This window comes from Geotrypetes seraphini, chromosome 14 (genome assembly GCF_902459505.1).
Source record: "Geotrypetes seraphini chromosome 14, aGeoSer1.1, whole genome shotgun sequence".
Taxonomy (NCBI): Eukaryota; Metazoa; Chordata; class Amphibia; order Gymnophiona; family Dermophiidae; genus Geotrypetes; species Geotrypetes seraphini.
Genome location: NC_047097.1, coordinates 72,957,615 through 72,970,457, shown reverse-complemented (window position 1 = coordinate 72,970,457; position 12,843 = coordinate 72,957,615). Strand labels below are relative to the sequence as shown.

Genomic DNA, 12,843 nt, shown 5'->3' with positions numbered 1-12,843 from the left:
TTCCCTGTCTGTCCTGGTGGGCTCTCAGTCTATCTAATGTCCCTGGGGCGATTAAGTGGCTTGCCCAGGGTCACAAGGAGCAGCGTGGGTTTGAACCCACAACCTCAGCATGCTTTAATCACGGGGCCACACTCACCCGGGAAGATGTCTGGAACTGGTAAGCTGCTCTGCGCAGGCAATCTATGTCTCACCTTCTACTACTAAGAATTATTTCTATAGCACTACAGACGTACGCAGCACTGTGCAGAGTCACAAAGAAGACAGTCCCTGCTCAAAAGACCTTAGAATCTAAACAGACATAAGAATCACCGCTGCTGGGTCAGACTAGTGGTCCATCGTGCCCAGCAGTCCGCTCCCGCGGTGGCCCTTAGGTCAAAGACCAGTGCCCTAACTGAATCTAGCCTTACCTGCGTACATTCTGGTTCAGCAGGAACTTGTCTAACTTTGTCTTGAATCCCTGCAGGGTGTTTCCCCCTATAACAACCTCCGGAAGAGCGTTCTAGTTTTCTACCACTCTCTGGCCTGCTTAGATGCTTTAGGATTACAAGGTAACGTTCTCTCATGGTTTAATAATCAGCTCTCTGCAGTCTGGAAAACCCCATGTGGAGTCCCTCAGAGCTCCCCACTTTCACCTACATTATTTAATGTGTATCTCTCCTCTTTCAAGACTGTTTAGCTATGCCGATGACATCACGATCGTTATTCCCTGTAATACAGCTTTGTCCCATATCACTCAAACGATTGAGTCTATATTGAAAGTGATGGATTCATGGATGCAGGAATTTAAGCTTAAATTAAATCATGATAAGACCAAGTTCTTTGTTACGTCTCCACATAAGATTTTACATGAACCATCAATTACTATAAACTCAATACCATATACAATTAATCTGACAATTAAAATACTGGGAGTTGTTATTGATCAAGCAAATTGATGCTGTGCTACAAAAGGGTTATTATACATTATGGAAGTTGCGAACCATAAAACCATATTTTGAGTTTTCTGCTTTCAAACTTCTAGTTCAATTATTGTTGTTATAATATAGTCTACTTAACATGCACCAAGAAAGAAATGGCTAGACGTAGATTAATTCAGAACACGGCAGTTAAATTGATTTATGGTTTGAAGAAATATGACCCTTCTATCGCGAGTTGCACTGGCTTCCGGTGGAGGCTCGCGTTGTCTTTGTTATAAAGTCGTGTATGGTATTGCTCCGATTTATATAACTGACAGATTCCTTATAGACCTAGTAAGTAGAGGATCACATGCTTTGTTTCTTTTTCCATCTGTTCAGGGTTGTGAAAGCAAGAAATCTTTGGATCAAACATTAGCATTCCAGGCTGCTTCCTACAATAAGGAATTTCGACCTTTGTTGAGTAGCGCTTGTTCTTACAAACATTTTAGAACTCAATTGAAAACTTACCTTTTTTCAAAGTACCTGGTGAATTAATATATATGTTTCTTATGTCATTTTATTATTAATCTTCTGTTAACTGTGTTGAACTTACGGTTAAGCGGTTTATAAGTTCAATGTTATGCTATGTTATGGATACAGTTAAGGGAAACGGTTAATCAGCTGGCTGGGCTGGAGGGCAGAGGGGAGTAGGGTTATGGATTGAAGGCTATATCAAAAAGGTGGGTTTTCAGTCTGCTTTTAAGCAAGGGAAGGGGCTTGGTGGACAAACTTTTATTCCTGGCATAGGAGTCAGCTAGATGAAAGGAACAAAGTCTAGAATTGGCAGTGGAGGAGTGGAGTTCTCTGGGAGGTGTATTAGGAAAGAGGAGAGAGATTGAGGGGCTGCAGAATGAACCCACTTGGGACATCCAGACAGACATTAGTCACAGTTACCCTTTCTGAATTAGCTGTCACTTGGAAGATCATTTTCAAAGCCATCTACAGGTGGAAGTGAACTATTTGCTTGTGTACCTTCCGTTAGTGCCCATCGGGTTTCATAGTCCTCAAAGTAGTCAATCTGAAAATCGGATTTATGTTGCTTAATGTAACTCCTGATGAATTAGCTGTAGTCCTTCTGAAACACCAGCTTGTTAACGGAGGCACATTAGAACTTTTTCTTGTGTAATCAGTGATGTTTGACTTTTGCAGGGTGGGGACAGAAAGATGGTCTGCATATTATTCTTATTTTCTTTCTCTGTAGACTGACGTACAGAAGATTTTGAGGAATGCAAGAAAACTGCCTGAAAAGACTCAAACTTTCTATAAAGTGAGTAACAGGGACATTTCCCACCTTGTTTTCTCATCTAATTTTTATAGCCAAGTTGTGGTTTAGAGGTGTGCAGCCGAATTCATGTTCCTCGTAATCTGGTAGGAGTTTTGGCCTTGCCCCTTAGAACTGGGGACCAAGGAATCTGGTGATCCCTCCCTGGACTGATGGGTATTATTGGTCCAAGGATTATCCCCCTGAGCCGGGGGGTGTCCTGGAGCAGATATTCTCTGAGGAGGAGTGGCTGCTAGGCCACTTGGACCACGAGTTCGTTGAGGTGAAGTGCTGTACCATGCTGCTCCTGTGTAGGATCTTTAATTCCATCCCACGCTGAAGAAAGATTCAGTGTTAAAGGGAAAGTAAACATCCACACCAAGAGAGAACAATTCTCAAGTCAGTGAGTTTGCATGCTGACGGTGAAGGGGATGGCACTGTTCTGTGTGCTTGACATATTTTAGGCAGGTCCTTATTTTGGGCACTGAAGTGTTAAGGTCTTGCCCAGAGTGGGAACTGAACTCGCAGCTGCTCTGACCACTCCTCCACAATGTGTTGGCTTAACTAGGGATGTTCAAAAGAAACATTGGGGCCCCCTTCTACTTCTTGAGCACTTTGAAATGCAGATACATTTGGACTTCTTTGTACTCCGTTAGCGCGGTGTGTTACTTTTGATTTTCTCATGCTGTGTAATGTGCTGCGCTTAAGGAGTGTTTTTGTTATACTTGTGGGAAAATGAAAAGTAATACGCCATGCTAAAGGTACATCTTTTGTTATTCAAACATTTTCACAGTACAATACCAGTTTCATCCATTGCCAGGAAATGTCAACTTTTCTTCATTTTCACCCTTTTGGGCATTGTTACCCTGCCTAGCAACCTAACCCTGAGTTGGGCTATTGCATCAGCATGGCAGACTTGTACCACCGCCAGCATTTTGATATTTTGCTCTCTCTCTCTCAACCCTATTTCCCATCTACCAAGTCTGTTTTTAGCTGCGGGCATTAGTGTAATTTGCATTCCTGAGCTGATAGCTGCCTTACCAGTTTCCTTTTTGTCCATTTGTTCAGTGAATGTATTAAAGCCATGTGTCTTGTACCTATGTAATGATTAAAGAACTCTGTTACTCATGGAATGGGTGACTTTGCTCTCTCCTTACTTAGAGATTGCCTTTAGCCATTATTATTCTGTATTTTGATGTTGAATCCCATGTTCAAAATTCATATTATGTCTAAATGGAAGAACCAGTGGACTCTACAAGAACACTAGAACCATTTACGCATCTTTATGTTTTTGGAGGAAAGAGGGGAGATATGATAGATGTTTCAATACCTACGTGGCATAAATGCTCATGAGGCGAATCTCTTTCATTTGAAAGGAAGCTCTGGAATGAAGTTAGGTGATAGGCTGAGGAGTAATCTAAGGAAATACTTTTTTACAAAAAGGGTAGTAGAAGTGTGGAACAGTCTCCCGGTAGAGGTGGTGGAGACAGAGACTTGTCTGAATTCAAGAAAGCATAGGAGATAGTGGATGCTGCGGATGGGCAATCATATTTCTATCTTCATGCAAATACTCCTTACGGATGCATGCAGTATGAGGGTGTTGCCTTATGCCACCTTAGATTGGGTAAACTCAGCCCCACCATCCACCCTAGTTCGCACTGCTAGTGTGGTTTCTTTATTTTTTACCCATGATAGTAAGTTATTAGATTGTGTAAAGGTACAACTGTTTCTGCTTAGCTAGTCATGAGCAGCCACCCAAAGGAAAAAAAACCCTTCATCTTCTTCCCTTTCAGGAGCTGAACCGCTTACGGAAGGCAGCAATGGCTTTTGGGTTTCTGGACCTCTTAAAGGGTGTGGCAAACATGCTGGAGAGAGAGTGCACCCTTCTGCCAGACACAGCTCATCCGGATGCTGCCTTTCAGCTCACCCACGCTGCACAGCAGCTGAAGCTGGCAAGTAGTGGTTCCTCTGAATATGCTTCATATGACCACAACATCACCCCGCTGCAGACAGACTTTTCAGGCAGTGGTTCTGAGAGGATTTGACACTTCACTGGCTGCTTTAAATTTTCATTCCTAACTGAAGCACTTCTCCCCTCCATCTACCTCATTTGGTTGAAGAGACCTATAGGTAGGTCCCAACAGCACCAGCTCCCCATGAAAAGGGCCTGCCTGGAGCAGGTAGTGTTTGTGGATCCCACTTGTTGTAAAACAGTGACACCTATTGATTGGATTTAGGAGCTCATAGCAGCAGATCCTAGATCTGATTGAGCAGGAGGAAACTGATGGGTCAAAACCTCATTGGCAAAGATAAAGGCAGTGTAGAAAAATGATTGTTTTCATGGCTAGAGCCAAGGAGTCCTACATGGTTTCCCTTGCAGTGTCTGCTAATCGATATTTCCAGAATTTCACCCCCTTATCTCCCAACCATATTAGTACCAGAATTCCTCCGAGGAGCTCCTGAAATGAGTATATCTGCATCTCAACCTTGTTTTAGGTTGTACCATCTGCAGGTCTCCAAAGCATAAAAAATGTTTGGAACATTATCTTGGGGAGCAGGAAGTCATTATACCTCCAGACTGTTGGGAAAGATTGCTAGAAGGTACCACAGCTTTCATATAATGTGGGTGTTCAGCAAAGGAGACATTGCATGGAGCTTTTTTTCCTCTGAATGTCCCATGGAGCGCACCTGTTTGGAAAGCTAGAGTCCCAGCTGTGAGCTTCTTTTCTGGGAATGGAACTGTATGCACAGTTAGTCTCTGACCTTCTGTAACTATCTCTCTTTTTTATGTGGACAGGTGTAATTATTATTATAACAATTTTTATTAAACAAAGAAGCTTGTTTCTCTAGTTACAGATGGAAGATGCTTTCTGGTTGTATTACTTTGCATGGTTCTGTGTGATAAAACTGCCTTCTGGTGATGTTTGTCTAAATTGGGGTCAGACTTCATTCTCATTCTAAAGCACCATCAGACAGAGCTGTGATAGACATGGAGCTCTTTCCCCGCCAGCAGGGCAAGAAGAAAAGCCCCCTTGATGTAGCTGAAAGCAGTCACCTCTATAATCGCAATGATTAAACACTTTCAGGGATAAGGTAGCAATTCTCGTGAGGAGCTGCTTTGACACGCAACTCCTGATTGGTGAGGCCTGATTTTAGTGCAGGAAGAGGTGGTCTGAGCATATCACGAGTGATTTCCTTCACTCACCAGCGCTCCGGCTGCTTTCTCCTGCCTCCCCTGCTAAAAAACGTATTTGTGGTTTTTCAACATTCGCGGGAGTTCCTGGAATGGAACCCCTGTGAATATATCCGGGGAGTACTGTACACCACAACTACAAAAGACTTTGCAGTTGTGTTTTCTCTTCTATGCTTATCTTGGGTGAAGTCTCTTTTGCCCCTTAGCTAGTCGAGATCTTGATCTGGCTTCTCTAGACCAGGATGAAGGAAAGGTTAGTGGTTTGCTTCTAATCCTATAAGAGATTGGTAACAGATGGTCTATATGTCTTTAACATACACACAGGACAACTCATATCTATATAACAGCAGCAGCCTGTCCAGGTTGTTTTAATTATTATAGTGTAAATATGAATACATAATATGCCAGAAATATAGAAAATATTAGTATTAATAAAATCCAGTCATACATATCAAATTTAATCACACCAGGACCCAATCAAGATTACTGGAAAGATGCAGGAGGTAGTGCCCTACTGGGGGCAAAGGGCAACTCCAGCTGAACAGAGAGAATGTACTGAAAGTACGTATTTAATAAATACTTTACAACCATTCTGTACAGAGTCTGGGTAGCATCCATGCACAGCAAGTGTTCTTCCAGCTGGAAAAATAAAATCTAGTTTAAGAAGATCAGCGTCAGCAAAGCTAGGGAAATGGTTTCAGAAAAGGGTATCGGATGCATTGAATAATCTTCAACAAGGGGAGGGGCAAAAGCAAGAAAACCTGGAACAAGCATTGAGGATCCTTAACGCCAGGGCAAGCAGCTGGATATTATTTCTATATGGGCTGAGTTTCTCAAGCTGGTCCTGGAGTAAACCCCCCCCCCCAGCTAGTTTTCAGGATCGCCATAATGAACATGCACGCAATTTATTCGCTATCCTGACAAACTGACTTAGGTGGGAGAGGGGGGGGGGGAATGCAAAATCAGCTTGAAAAAGTCTGGTGTAGAGGGAATGGAGGCAGCAGCAGTGAGAATCGTTATCATACAGTAATTACCCAGAAATACTGAACTGCTATCTTGACTTTACAAGAATGCATTTCCTTTTGTAAAGCAAAGAGCAGGATGAGGCAAACGGTCTCGGGCCAGATGCAGCACTACTCAGCGCACTTTTTGTTTCTTCTTTCCAAGGTGGCGCAATCTTTGTTTGTAAAGATACCGGAAATTTATCGCTAGCCCTGAAAAGAAACAGCAGATGCCACGTTTTAATTCTGGTCTGAACTACTTTATAGAGAAGAGATGGGCAATCCAAAATTCTAGTGGGAGAACCAGTAAGAAAAATGAAAGCATTCGGCCCTACACAAATAGACATTTTAGGGAAATCTTAAAAGCCACAATATTAGGCCTGTACTGCAACTGTCACTCATCCTTACAGGATATCTTTCACAAATATCTAAATGTCTTGGAAGCTCAACAAACACAAAATTATTTAATTGTTCCTCCAGACTGGGTTATAATGCACCTCGACCAGCAGGTGGAGACTGAGACACAAACTGTGGGCTGTGCAGTCCCACTTATACCACAGCCAAACATTTGTGCCTTCAGTCTCCACTTGCTGGTCGAGGTTCATTATAACCCATCAGTTTCTTTGCTGGTCTGGAAGGACTAAAAGAAAGAAAATTAGCAGGTAAGAACTTAATTTCTCCTTCCTTATTGCCCTGCAGACCAGTCCAGACATAGTGGACGATGTTAACAACCAGCAAATGGCGACAGAACAATTTCTTGTGTGCACTATGGAGTCTATTTGCACCTGATCATCTGTTTCTAGAAGGACAGATATACAATGCAACTAGCTTTCCAGCTTGTTCTGGTGGGCAGAAAAAGCCAGGATCCTATCAGAGCTCTTCACCAGTTTAGGGAACAGTTGGAAAAGTCTAGGTCCCTCTTTACCTTTCCAGGGGTGCTGCCTGCCTGGTCACTTAGTCAAAGTTCAGAGTGGAGGGAGTCACCTGATGTTTAGTGCAGCAGCCAGAGAACTTGGGCAACCCGATTTGATCTACACTGCAGCTCCTTGTGACTCTGGGCAAGTCACTTAACCCTCCATCGCCCCAGGTACAAAATAAGTAGCTATAACTGCTTTGATTGTAAACTACAGAAAGGCAGTAGATCAAGTCCCATCCCCTTTCTATGGTTCTCATGAGCTTGTGCTTGTCCAATTGGTTACCCTATTTTTTTCTTTTCAGAAGGTTGGAAGTTTGTATATCTTGCTATAAAAATTTACTAGTGCAAACAAGATTCATCATGCCTTTTTGTCTCCATCTGCTGGCTGGCAGTCATAACTCACTGGTTATGGGCTGATCTGGAGGACTCAAGGAAAGAAAATTTACAGGTAAGACCAAATTTTTCCTTCATGAATTTTCGTTATGTAAATCTGCTCTAAATCCCTAAACCCACTTCCCTTTCTCAGCTGGTAGTTCCAAGGTTGCTAAGTTGGGGTTGTGAGGGAAGTTGAAAGATAGATACAGAGGCCTGATGAATTTACAAGGACAATTTTCCTGCAGAAAACAAGACTAAAAAGAACTGCTGTTAATTTTGATTGTCTTGTTCACTCATCTGACTTTTATGTAATAGGAATCAAAATAAAAGCAAATCAACCAAAAACTTACCTATAAAGGAGAGAATGAGATAAATCTGAAGGAAGAGTGAGAATGAAATAGAGAGGCCCAGATACGGCAGTGTAACGCTGAACTTTCCCGTTTCATTCACAACTGGTATGGCCTGAATCACAGCGACAGCTGGAGGCAGAAAAGATGGTTAGGCAAGCACATCTTATACACCCCAAGCTCTCAGCATTCATTCAGAGGCAATTTCTCTGTCCATATGGGAAAACCCCCCCATACGTTTGCTATTTTCTCATAATGGATGGAAATGTTCTCAGGTATGAACTATGTATCTGAGATTTCTAGACCCTTTCGTCGAGTAATTTTCCTTAACGTTAATGGGGTGTGAAATGTTCTTGCTAATATTAAAGGAGGGGAGGGCACAACCAACTCATATAAGAACATAAGAAATTGCCTCCGCTGAGGCAGACCAGAGGTCCATCTCGCCCAGCAGTCCGCTCCCGCGGCGGCCCATCAGGCCCATTGCCTGAGCAGTGGTCTCAGACTATCCCTTAACCTACCTCTACTCCTATCTGTACCCCTCAATTCCTTTATCCTCCAGGAACCTATCCAAACCTTCTTTGAAGCCTTGTAACGTGCTCCGGCCTATCACAGCCTCCGGAAGCGCGTTCCATGTGTCCACCACCCTCTGGGTGAAAAAGAACTTTCTGGCATTTGTTCTAAACCTGTCCCCTTTTAATTTCTCCGAGTGCCCCCTTGTACTTGTGGTTCCCCATAATCTGAAAAATCTGTCCCTGTCTACCTTTTCTATACCCTTCAGGATCTTGAAGGTTTCTATCATGTCTCTTAAGTCTCCGCTTTTCCAGGGAGAACAGTCCCAGCTTTTTCAGTCTGTCAGTATATGGGAGGTTTTCCATACCCGTTATCAGTTTAGTTGCTCTTCTCTGGACTCCCTCAAGTACCTCCTTCTTGAGGTACGGCGACCAGGACTGGACACAGTATTCCAGATGCGGGCGCACCATTGCACGATACAGTGGCAGGATGACCTCCTTCGTCCTGGCCGTGATATCCTTCTTAATGATGCCCAACATTTTGTTTGCTTTTCTTGAGGCTGTGGCGCACTGCGCCGACGCCTTCAAGGTTGTGTCTACCATCACTCCCAGGTCTCTTTCAAGGTTACTTACCCCTAGCAGTGATCCCCCCATTTTGTAGCTGAAGATCGGTTCTTTTTCCCTACATGCATGACCTTACATTTCCCTACGTTAAAGCTCATTTGCCACTTTTTGGCCCATTCTTCTAGTGTCGTTAGGTCCCTTTGCAGATCTTCGCAGTCTTCCATGGTTTCTACCCTGCGGTAGAGTTTGGTGTCATCTGCAAATTTAACAACCTCACAATTTGTTCCCGCCTCCAGGTCATCAATAAATACATTGAACAGAAGCGGTCCCAGCAACATTTCACACGTTATAAGATTGAGCTGTGGGTCCATTTGTTCATATTGTAAGAGGAGGATGGAGGTGTGTATAGATGATTAAAGCCAAATTGTCAGGATAGGGTCCTGGAATAACATACAGTAAGAGGTCTTATGACCCGAGCCTATTCAGCTCTATGATACATACACGCTCCGCCTAGTTTAATATGTTTTGAAAACATTAGTGTAGTATTTATACATAACATAATCTTGAGGTGGAATAACGCTTAAGCTTGCAACTTCATTGCATTAATGTTGAAAGTTAAGGTGCACATCAATCCTGTTTCTATAATGTTTTTCTTCATGAAATCCCATTTGCTGTTTTTCTAAGAATCCTAATTCCAAGCTACCAGTCCCTTTTCTATCAGAATAACAAGACTATGGACATTTCCTCTTGGAACTTGTCCAAACCCAGATACTCTTACTGCTGTTACCACAGCCTTTGGTAACGAGTTGTTTAAAAATGACTACCACGTCTCCCGGTCTTTGTAATTTTTGAAAGAGTAAAAAAATCAATTTACTTTTACACATTCTACTCCACTCAGTATTTTGTAGACCTCTATCATAACCCCTTCCCCCGCCGGCTCTAACCTCTTTAGCTTTTCCTCATATGAGAGGAGTTCCATCCCCTTAATCGTTTTGGTCATTCTTCTTTGAAACTCTTCCAAGCCCACTATATATTTTTTTAGATATAATGACCAGAAATGAATGCAGTACTCAAGGTGAGGCATTATAATATTCTTGGTCTTATTTACCATCCCTATTCCTAATAATTCCTAGCAGTCTGTTAGGTCATTCTGAAATAAGTCATTTTAAGTACTGCACTGGGCACATATGAGCTGTGGCAGTGATAAAGCAGCCCAGAGGGCTTTAACTAGTCCGTACCTTCTGCACCTGTTCCAATAGGATAAAGGGGAATCCATATGGTATATCTGAGCCATGTTAGTAATCTCCATTCTGTGTCCATGGAAGCAAGCATATAGAAAGGATACCTGAGGGAATGAGAAAGATGTCATTAGTTTCTATCACGAGTCCTTTCAAAGCTATTCCTCGCCTCCTAAAGAAAAACTTGTTTGCAAGCCCTCAACATAAGTGACAGTTTCCAGTTAAAAAGTGCCAGAGAGATACCATAGGCTGAAACTCCCTAAGAACTGCAATCAGCAAAGGTTTACGGCATGAAGTAGGCCCCTGCTCCCTGTGTCTTCTTTCAAAAGCTGACTTTTTTCTTTGTTGCTATTAAATTACATTAGTATTTATGGATTGCTAATCTGCCCCAGAAGGAGTTCAATGCGATCTGACCATATCCAGGATTTACTTTATTACATTAGAGTTCATGACAAAGATGTATATTGCCACACTCAAAGCGGTTTATGTACTGGTACTTCATTTTCCCTATCTGTCCCAGTGGACTCAATCTGGGGCAGTGGAGGATTAAATGACCTGCCCAGGGTCACAGGGAGCAACATGAGGGTGCTCAGGCTGTAGCCCTAACCACATACCCAGACAGACACAAACCAAGATGTACATAAACCGCTTTGAGTGTGGCAATATACAAGTCCCTTTCTCTTTCCCCCTTTGGCCATATCTGATTGTTGTAGTCTTGACATTACAGGGTCTGGTGTGTGGGGTGATGAGTATGTAGAGATGGGAAGGCCTTGGCCTAGCAACGATTCCAACACGGGACAGACTGAAGGTCTGTCAAGCCCAGGATCCTGTTTTTAACAGTAACTTGAACTTTATCCAGATTAACTAGCATGAGTCTTGTTAAAGTCATTGTCATACCTGATAATTTCAATCATACTCCAGGAGTAAAAAATGAAGAAGACCACAGCTTTATTCTGCATTTCCTCCAAACATCCAAGCACAACAAACAAAATGAAATTCCTCCCAAAGACCTGGCGGAAGGAAAGAAACAACACATTTTAACAGTGTAACAGCAGAAAGCTCTGGCTAGGAAGGATTTAGAGTCAGATATGGGAGGGGATTTTCCTCTAAAATAGAGGCCGACCATATTTCAGACTAAAATCCTTTTTCTGCTCAGTTTTGATATCAGCCAAAAGGTTACTTTAAATTTTTGGCTGAAAATTTGTGCTTTGTCCCATTTTTCTCCCTACCCTGAGTTGCCCCTCCACCTTAACCCCCTCACCCCCATCTTCAAGCCTTCCCAAGTCTTATCTTTCAATCCCTGGTGGTCTAGGGCAGTGGTTCCCAACCCTGTCCTGGAGGAACACCAGGCCAAGTGGGGTTTCAGGCTAGCCCTAATGAATATGCATGAAGCAAATTTGCATGCCTATCACTTCCATCATATGCAAATCTCTCTCATGCATATTCATTAGGGCTAGCCTGAAAACCCGATTGGCCTGGTGTTCCTCCAGGACAGGGTTGGGAATCACTGGTCTAGGGGTATGGTTGGGGCCAGTCTGAAAATGCTTGTAAAACAGAAAATAGTGATGTTTCTGGAATCCAGTAGATTACCAGACCTGAAGCAACATGGGTTCACTAGAGACAGGCCTTGTCAGACAAATCTGATCACTTTCTTTGACTGCATGATCAAAGAATTGGATGGAGGGAGAACGCTAGATGTGGTGTATTTAGATTTTAGCAAAGCCTTTGACTGTTCCACACAGGCATCTAATAAAGAAACTGAGTGCCTTTGGGATGGGCCCGAGAGTGACAGACTGGGTCAGGAACTGATTGAGTGGAAGGTGACAGAGGGTAGTGGTCAATGGAAATCACTGTGAGCAAAGTGATGTTACCAGTGGTGTGCCTCAATACTTTTTAAACATTTTTGTAAGTGATATTGCTGAAGGGTTGACTGCTAAGATTTGCCTCTTTGTGGGATGATACCAAAATCTTCAATAGAGTAGACACACCTGATGGTGTGGATAACATGCGGAAGGACTTAGTGAAGCTTGAGAAATGGTCTAAAATTTGACAGCTAAGATTTAATGCTAAGAAATGCAAGGTCATGCATTTGGGCTGCAAAATTTATGCAGATTACAAATTATTCAGGTACTCAAGCATTTTTCCCTATCTGTCCCGGCAGGCTCACACTCTTATCTAATGTACCTGGGGCACTGGGGGATTAAGTGACTTGCCCAGGGTCACAAGGAGCAGTACAGGATTTGAACCCACAACCCCAGGGTGCTGGGGCTCTAGCTCCAAGAACGGCACCACACTCTCCCACAGCAAATGCAATCATTTATTTCTAGGAATGATTATGTGCCAAGAATAAGCTCCCCCACCCAACCCCAAGTACTCTTAGATTAGCTGACTTCCTCCTCTCCTGATGCACATGTCTGGAATGGCATTGCTTTTCACTAAAGGCCTGTAAGTGGACTGTCCTAGAAGTCAGGTGACACCTAGGA

At 43.0% G+C, this 12,843-nt stretch overlaps 2 protein-coding genes across 4 annotated transcripts in view; one reads left to right on the top strand and one right to left on the bottom strand.

Moving 5' to 3' along the window:
- INTS14 (integrator complex subunit 14) overlaps nucleotides 1-5,070 on the top strand; it is a 32,855-nt gene extending 27,785 nt beyond the window's left edge. For all 3 annotated transcript variants that reach the window (XM_033920058.1, XM_033920056.1, XM_033920057.1), the window contains 2 exons: nucleotides 2,158-2,223; nucleotides 4,011-5,070. In XM_033920058.1, the coding sequence (XP_033775949.1) occupies nucleotides 2,158-2,223; nucleotides 4,011-4,262 (318 nt within the window). In that variant the 3' untranslated portion in view covers nucleotides 4,263-5,070. The remainder of the gene's footprint in view (nucleotides 1-2,157; nucleotides 2,224-4,010) is intronic.
- A 675-nt stretch (nucleotides 5,071-5,745) lies between these two features.
- Nucleotides 5,746-12,843, bottom strand: part of HACD3 (3-hydroxyacyl-CoA dehydratase 3) — a 30,377-nt gene continuing 23,279 nt past the window's right edge. The window contains exons 8-11 of the mRNA XM_033920059.1: nucleotides 11,258-11,370; nucleotides 10,361-10,467; nucleotides 8,053-8,181; nucleotides 5,746-6,624 (exon numbers count right to left, since the gene is read on the bottom strand). Of these exons, the coding sequence (XP_033775950.1) occupies nucleotides 6,548-6,624; nucleotides 8,053-8,181; nucleotides 10,361-10,467; nucleotides 11,258-11,370 (426 nt within the window). The 3' untranslated portion in view covers nucleotides 5,746-6,547. The remainder of the gene's footprint in view (nucleotides 6,625-8,052; nucleotides 8,182-10,360; nucleotides 10,468-11,257; nucleotides 11,371-12,843) is intronic.